Genomic DNA, 7,875 nt, shown 5'->3' on the forward strand with positions numbered 1-7,875 from the left:
ACTTCCACCATCAATTTTGTGCAAAGGTTTTCAGAGGGGCACCTTTGATTTTTGCTTTTTTTTCCTAGTGAGCAGAGCAGTGAGGAAGAGGAGAGGAAGCAGCAGAGGAAGAGTAAACAACGTAAGAGTGACTCAGAGTCGGAGTCCGATGAAGAGGAGGAAAGTGATTCTGAGAGCAGCCAATCAGAATCTGAGGAGTCTGAGTCTGAGGTGGAGGTCAAGAAGAAGAAAAAGGTATTGATCGTAAATTTACTGGGGTTTGAACCAGTAAATGTTAAATGACTTAGCAGAGAGCAGACAAGACATTCAGACCCTAAACTGTTTTCTTACTTGACTTGTGAACCAAGCTGTCCTGCATTCTCAGCACATCCATGTCACTTTTATTCCGTCTCCTTCCAGGCTTCTGCATCCAAACCTCCTTCCAAACCTGTTAAAAAAGACAACAAGCGAGAGAAGAAAGAAATGTCTCTCCTTGACCTTGACGATTGTGAGTTCTTTCATTTCTTTGTTAGTGTTCGGCTCCGAAACAGCATTCAAATAATGTCACTTCCTGTGCTGAGGCAAAGTTAATGGCCAAGGACACTTGCAACCACGTGGTTATTTCTACAAACATCACACTCAGGGCACTTGACTTGGTTGTCATGCCAACCTTTCTCAACTAGAAAAAATGAAAACGATGAAAGGTAATATTACAAAGAGAAGAGTACAGTCTGATATGAAGCAGGTAATCAATACTGCATCTGTTTTCACAGTTGAACCTGCTCCGTCTCCTCAAGTGACGCCCGTCAACACGTTCCTGTCCAACAGCCTTGTGACCGACCTGGAGGGGCTGTCTTTGTCTGACACAGTTCTCTCCCCGACAGTAAGGCTGAGATGCCTCGTGTTTCCACTCAATTAGACGTGTTATTAGAAGCTATTCAATAGAAGATGATACCTCGGATATTTTAAAGTCAAAGTGTCAAACTCGACTAAAGGAGAGAAATCCGCATGACAGTTGCACTCCGATTTTCTGCTGTTTTTTCATCTTATTATCTTTTCATTTCCTGACACAACTAACATGCACTGGTCCATGCAAACATCCTGAGAGATTTTTTTCTAGTCTCGGTTCTCTGGGCTAACGAGACTCGTCCTCCTGCAGGCCATCGCTCCCTCTAGTGCACTGAAGAACTACGAGCTACTGCACCGCATCACAGGGGAGGGTCTGTCGGTGGAGTACTGCTTCAGCCGACAGCCCTTCGGCCCGGACGCCAACATGGTGGCGGTGCAGATGCAGTTCACTAACAACGCCACCTCCGACACCAAGAACCTGCACATGGAAGATGTGAAGCTGCAGTCGGGGATGAGGGTCAAAGAGTTTGCAGAGATCGGTGAGTGACGGCGAGGGCAAACGGGGACTGAACTGAATGCCGGAATGTCAAGTCGTGATGTCGTATGTTTCCTTTTGTGTTGACAGAGCTGCTGCCAGCAGGTGAGACGGCCACAGCGGTGATGGGCATCGATTTCTGTGACTCAACACAAGCGGCAAACTTCCAGCTGTGGTGAGAAAACACCCTGAAGTCTGTCCAGACTGCCAGGCACAAAGACTGGAACAAACCTTTCTTTTTTTGACATTTGCATGTCTTTGTTTTGGCTGAGCATGCATTTGCGGGACAAATGAGATATTAGTCCAAACTTAAAAAAACAAGTGTTCACTAAAATATGTTGTTAAGCTAAAACCTGTACTTTTAGAAAAATAATCGCGATGACCCTGTTTCCATTTTCAGCACTCACACCAGGAAATTCTTCGTGTCCATCCAGCCGCCAGTGGGAGAACTGATGAAACCTGTTTTTATGACTGAGAATGAATTTAAAAAGGAGCAAGGTGAGTGACACTGTAATAGGAAATGAAATAATTCTAAGAATAATAGGCTCTAAAAACAGCGAGACTTTACGATCCAAATGATCTGTTTATGTGCCGGTAGATGATTCCCCGTATGTCCTGTCTTGCTACTTCTCCCGTCAGTATTCTGAGATCATATCGGAGGAATGTACACTCGGTGGCAGTGGCTGTAGAATGGAAAAGAAATACTTTAGTTTAACAGAAATTAGAATGTCAGTTGTTTCAGAGAGCGGACCGCAGCTTCACAACATATTTTCATGTTTTCAAAATTAAGTATAATAAGAAAAAGTCGATTTTAGCCATAAAAAATAGGAGTTAAATGAAATTAAATGAGTTCATTTGTATGCTTCGATCACCTACGTCTTGTATATTTAAAGGGGCAGTTGCTCAAGGAGGCCTCATTCATCTGGTTGCCAGACAGTGCTCACACGCTGATGGAGTGGCGGGGGGGAGGGTTCGCTGTGAGAAAGGCTCTGAAAGTCCAGAACTGAAAACCCCTAGATCTGAAAACCACCAGTCCAAATAACCTGTATATAACCTGTGGTCCGTAGACATTATTTTTCAGGGTGTCGTACCGTCTTTGTTTGTCATAGGTCAAGGTCACTATCACCTCAAATGTATACGATGTCAGTCCCATTCTCATCAGTGCGATATCTCAGAACTGCCTTATTTGGAATTTCCTCAAAGTTGCCGGCAGTGCTCTTAGTGACTCAAAAAGATAGGAAAATATTTGGGTCAAAGTCATGATGTTAAGCAAAGATCACATGGGCATACAACCACAGTGTGGCAGTTTCAGCTTTGTGTTTGTAATTGGAGTCACGTGTATTTATATTTCATCATTCAGTACCGGGATGTTTCAAGATGTCGTCCCAGTTTGTTCTGGAAGCAGAAGTGACACCAGAGCTGTTTGCTGACTGTTAAAAATGCAACAATCGGAATTTTTTAGTGACCAAAGGGTTTGTTAGAGCAGCTCCATGTACTGTTCCAGCATGTTTCTGGTGTTCGTTTTGCATCCTGACTAACACTGAACCGTGAGCTCCCTCTGAGTCTTTAAACATGTTCCTCCCTCTCGGTACCGTCCCAATAGAGACGCTATTACACAGTCTAGGTAAGTTGGCCTCCAGCCGTCTGTGTGCCCACCTGCCTTTTAGCCAACCTACACCCCTTACAACTCCCACCCCCCTCCTCTAACGCCACCCGCTGACACCCCCCCCCCCATCCTTCCTAGCGCAATAATCCAAACGTACTGCATCTCCACGTCTGCATCTGCAGACTCACCTGCACTTGATGTAGAGGCCGCTCACACTCTGCTCCTCCAGGAATGACTGGAAATGCTCGTCCACTGATTCACCAGTCAAGCACCGTGTGACCCTAAAAACTCACAGAACAGCACTCACTTCTGTTCCCCATCGTTCATCTTTCTGTTGCTGATCATGACTGACCATGTTGGGAGTCTGAAGTGCTGAAATGTTTTGCTTAAATCAAGATTTGTTGATTTGCTGTCATGACACACATCTACTGTCTACATCAGGGTCAAAAGTTGCTTGAATTTACTTAAAAACTTCTTTTTTTTAAGAAACTGAGACACAATTTCAGTGACTCAGATAAAAATGTAGTGAGGGCTTTGAACTCTGGCGAAGGACTAAATTCTTGATCAGACAATATGCAGAATTACAAATCATTATTCTTGTTTTCAGATGACTTTTTGGCCTGTACTTCACTATTACCAGTTAAGAGATGCAGGAAGCATGTCTGGGCTGCCCTCAGTGATTTAAAAAATGTTTGAAATGTATGAAAGTGGATAGAAATGCTCATCCCAGTCTCCCGGTTTCTTGCTTTGTCCGATCGGCAGTCCACATACATATTTATAGACCTGAAAAATTAACAAGTCGTGATTTCAAAGCGTTGAATCCAAATTCTACAGTCACCACCAAATCTGGGACCCCGCCCCCGTTTGACTCTCCGATCAGCGAGCTCAGCAGTGCGTGCTGCAAAAACACACATTTCATTTATTGTTTTTATTTTCTCCGTTTATGTTAGTACTTTTCAGCATCAGACACAAAAGAACCACGTAATTTCCCTCTTGCCAACAGATGGCGCTACGACTAATCTGCCCCCTAAATGTGATGAGTTCAATGCTGGTGAAACTGCAAAAGCAGCAGTGATCTAAAATCTTTAAATCTCAAAGATAAATTGATTCGAAGCGACTTGGAAACAACCACACAATTAGCTCACAGCTACAGTTTTTATACGTGAAACTGACCTGCAAATCATCAAATACTGGCTGACAGTGACGTCCACCTTCACCTGAGTTCTGCTCATTCGTGATCATGACTGGGTTCAGTGGGAAGCATCAGCACATTCCGGTTTATGTTTTGATAGCATTGAAATTGAAGTATTGAATATTTGTTTTCAATCTGACGGGACTGGAGATGCCTACAGGTGATTCACACAGCCATCCCTGTAGTGTTGGACATATACTACACAGTATATGTCTGTAGCAGGCGCGGAGCGATAGCCTTCATTTTATACATTTCTACAGCACATTGTTGAGTTTTCTCACCGGTACTAAGCAGCAGCGTTATATTTTGCTCCTTTTTTAGTAAGTGCTTTGCATCGTAGTACGACTGGGAGAGAATAACCATCTATAGAGTTCTCCAGTTTGACCAGCGCTCTTCTCACGCCACCTGCAGGTCAGCTGATGGGTATGAACGAGATCACGGAGAAGCTGACTCTGGATGTACAGTGTCGTAACGAACACGTCATCGTCCAGCGGGTGACGGCCGCGGCCAACCTGAGCCGAGTTCCTTGTGGCTCGGATAAAGAGTGCAGGTGAGGAGACGACGCCTGCCGGAGGAAACACCTGACAGAGCGCAATCAGCTGAGAGAGATGGAGACAAGTAGTTTGACCTTTTCATCTCCCGCTTGTGGTGCAAAGTCATTTCATCATTCAAACTATTTTTTTTACAGAAAATGTGATTGCAACCACATGAAGTGAACAGATTATTAAGGACAAATACTGAAGGAGTTTAAGAGGCCTTAGTCAGAATGACGTTATTGTAACAAATTGTTCATAAAGTTGTCTGAATGTTATTGACACGTGTGCCCTTCCTCTATTCTGTGGCTTCGTCTTTACTTTCAACTTTTGCTGCTTTGACTTCAGTCCTCCTCTTCCTCCTCCTGATCATCCCATCCACAGGTTTGCCGGCAGGACGGTGACCAGCGGCAGCTTGGTGTTAGTCACTGTGGCGACCAAAGAAGAAGGAGCTGCCCAGCTGACGGTCAACTGTGAGAAAATGGTGATCGGCACCATGCTGGTGAAAGACATCCTGCTGGCTCTGACTCAGTGACCAGCGTCTAGCCCTTCATCATTTGGCTCCGCCCACCTCTCTCACACTGGCCAAGTCTCATCCCACGTGTAGCATCGCCTTCCGTTCTCCTACAAATGCTGTCAGTGAGGAAGCTTCCAGAATGTTGAATTCCAGTTTTGTTTACCAGCATTTTTACAGATTCAGCCCTCAGTAGAATCACTGAAGATAGTTATGACAATCAGATGAATTCTACCAGACTCTCTTCCCTCCAGTCCTTTTTATCTGAAAATGTTTAGTTTGGAAAGAAGCTCCCGCCCCTTTTCATCAGCGTGAGATATTTGAGTCCAAACTGCAGGAGCTGAGTTAGCGGTAGGTGCTTGATAAACAACAGTCCACACCAGCTTACTAGCACATCTCATGGCCTTCCTCCCCTGATAGGTAAAACCTGGATGGACAGAAAGTGACAAAAAGGTTTAAAACAATGATACTGTTTGAAACCGAAGTTTTGCTATTTATTTAGTTTGTAAGTATTTTATCACACTATATCTGAAGGAGCACAAACTCTATTATATACATTTAGGACACAACATTGAACTTGCCCCTCCTTCCACGTAAGTAAAAGGTGTCATCGGCGAACGTCATCGGCGAACATCATCTAATTGTAGTCGACAAGGCCGATGGCAACAGAGGAAGGTCATGTGAGGGGTTTAAGCTTCAGAGAGGAAGCAGATTAATTCCGTCAATAAAAAGACAAAGGATGTAAAACAAAAAAAACAATCCAAATCACAAAACTTTTTTTTGTTTTTTTTTGCTTTAAAGGAATTACATACAAACGTGTCGCTCCAATTGTAATTAAAGGCTTGCTGATTAAAGGCTTGTTTACAGCTCAGGCTATTGAAATTCTAGATGATGTAAGGTAGGTAGTAGAGGAAAATCCCCCAACACGTCACCGCAACTACAATCCTTGAAGCTTGAACGTAGCATGAAGGCTCCACTGTATCAGTAAACGTTGCTGATCAATGACTGATCAGTGACTGATCCTGGGAACAATAATAGATCTTCATCTCAAATTAGATTATTTAGCTACAGTAGCAGTTGCAGCACACGTGTTCATGACAGTAAGAGGGGCGTTTATTAACCGTGAAGACGTCTTAAGTGTTACTGTGTGTATCGCAACTTGTAATATAGAGTACCGCTATAAGGTGTGTGTGTGTGTGTGTGTGTGTGTGTGTGTGTGTGTGTGTGAGTGTGGGATGACACTACTTAGAAATTTTTAAAACACTTGACTGGAAATCTTTGGGTGACTGGAAGTAAATTATCAATCCAAAAACATGTGATTCGTGTGGGGCAGCGTGACGCCGCTGCAGCCTGAAAACACAAATCATGATTTCAATCCAGGGGAGAACGGGTTCAAATCCTGTGTGAAACTTGATTTACTTACTGTGTTTTCATTTTTACTATTTATTGTTTTAAGTCTTTTGTTGCAGCTTGAATGTTTAGGCAACAATACTTGGTCAGCTTTAGCAAAAGATCATGTTTCAGGTTAAAATGAAACTTCCCAGCAATGAAAATGTCTCGTTGCGTCCCATAAGAAAAACAAAATTCTCCCAAATGCAAGAGGATTGAACAGAAATTTTCTGACATATAAACTTGAACATATAGTGACGCTTGCATACTTGAGATTATTGTAATACAGGAGTACCAACAAGGAAAACAGCAGTGTGAATGTGTTATCTAGGCTGCTCCATTACCACATTACTGACCTAAGGTATCAAACTTCCCCGTTCCTGTTAATAGTTAAAATAACATTTTTAAAAATTAACTCTGGATTTGAAGAAGACAAATGCTGTTTTCTTGAGAAAAGATCAATTCGCTGTCTCGACGTAACTATTAAAAGTGTGGATTGTCGATAACCTTCAAAACTACTGAAACAAAATCGAATGCAATTATTTTGATGTAATAAAACATAATCTGCAGATCCAAGATCTTTTATTGCAGCTTGACCGAGTACTGATTTTAGATTAAAATCCCCTCAAATGTTTACAACTTTGCTTGAGTCATTCAGCATTTTAAGTCAAAATAACTGCACGATTTTTTTCTTTCTCTGTATGTAAATGTAGTTTTACACTGATGAATATGCATTTGTAATATATTTGCTTGAGTTGATCTCGTTTTCAATGCCTTCCATCACGTTTGATTTCATGTGGCAGCACTTTCTTGCACATTGTGTATTTGTTTCTTTACTGCTGGGAAACGTCCCCGATGTGTTTTACCGAAGACGTTCAGTACAGACCACTGAGCAGCTGAGGACGACCATTACCCCGCGTCTTTGTACCTGTTGCATCATTTACCATGTAACCGCACACGTGCGTGTAGTTTCCAGTCATGATGAAGAATGTCAGCGTTAAAGTACTATTTAACATGTATGAATCCACTCAAGAGACCGTCGGGTTTCAGATAAACTCTCCAGATGAATGATGGATTTTAAGTACTGCCTAAAACTCAAACCCTGTGTGTGGTTGTGACATGTGGTCCTGAAGTATTACAAGTTTATTTATTATACAAATAAAAGAACAGATATAAAAGGTGTGCTCTGACTGCACTCGTGTTCAGTTGTGGATGAACGAAAACAGACACCTTCACATGATCCAGGGGGAGAACCAACAGCACGTTGAAGCAGTGAAA

General features: G+C 42.7%; 1 protein-coding gene across 10 annotated transcripts in view; it reads left to right on the forward strand.

Annotated features, from left to right (window-relative positions):
- The window catches only part of ap3b2 (adaptor related protein complex 3 subunit beta 2), a 35,188-nt gene extending 27,394 nt beyond the window's left edge, over positions 1–7,794 (forward strand). For 5 of the 10 annotated variants that reach the window (XM_086209577.1, XM_086209572.1, XM_086209575.1 and 2 more), the window contains 9 exons: positions 69–234; positions 400–487; positions 753–862; positions 1,139–1,367; positions 1,454–1,538; positions 1,764–1,861; positions 2,967–2,987; positions 4,573–4,711; positions 5,079–7,794. In XM_086209577.1, coding sequence (XP_086065703.1) covers positions 69–234; positions 400–487; positions 753–862; positions 1,139–1,367; positions 1,454–1,538; positions 1,764–1,861; positions 2,967–2,987; positions 4,573–4,711; positions 5,079–5,229 — 1,087 coding nt within the window. In that variant the 3' untranslated portion in view covers positions 5,230–7,794. The remainder of the gene's footprint in view (positions 1–68; positions 235–399; positions 488–752; positions 863–1,138; positions 1,368–1,453; positions 1,539–1,763; positions 1,862–2,966; positions 2,988–4,572; positions 4,712–5,078) is intronic. The other 5 variants (XM_086209578.1, XM_086209579.1, XM_086209580.1 and 2 more) reach the window with 3 other exon arrangements.
- The last annotated feature ends 81 nt before the right edge of the window (positions 7,795–7,875 follow it).

This window comes from Aulostomus chinensis, chromosome 7, assembly GCF_037954235.1.
Source record: "Aulostomus chinensis isolate RoL2024-O1b breed Wild chromosome 7, RoL_Achi_v1.0, whole genome shotgun sequence".
Lineage (NCBI taxonomy): Eukaryota > Metazoa > Chordata > Actinopteri > Syngnathiformes > Aulostomidae > Aulostomus > Aulostomus chinensis.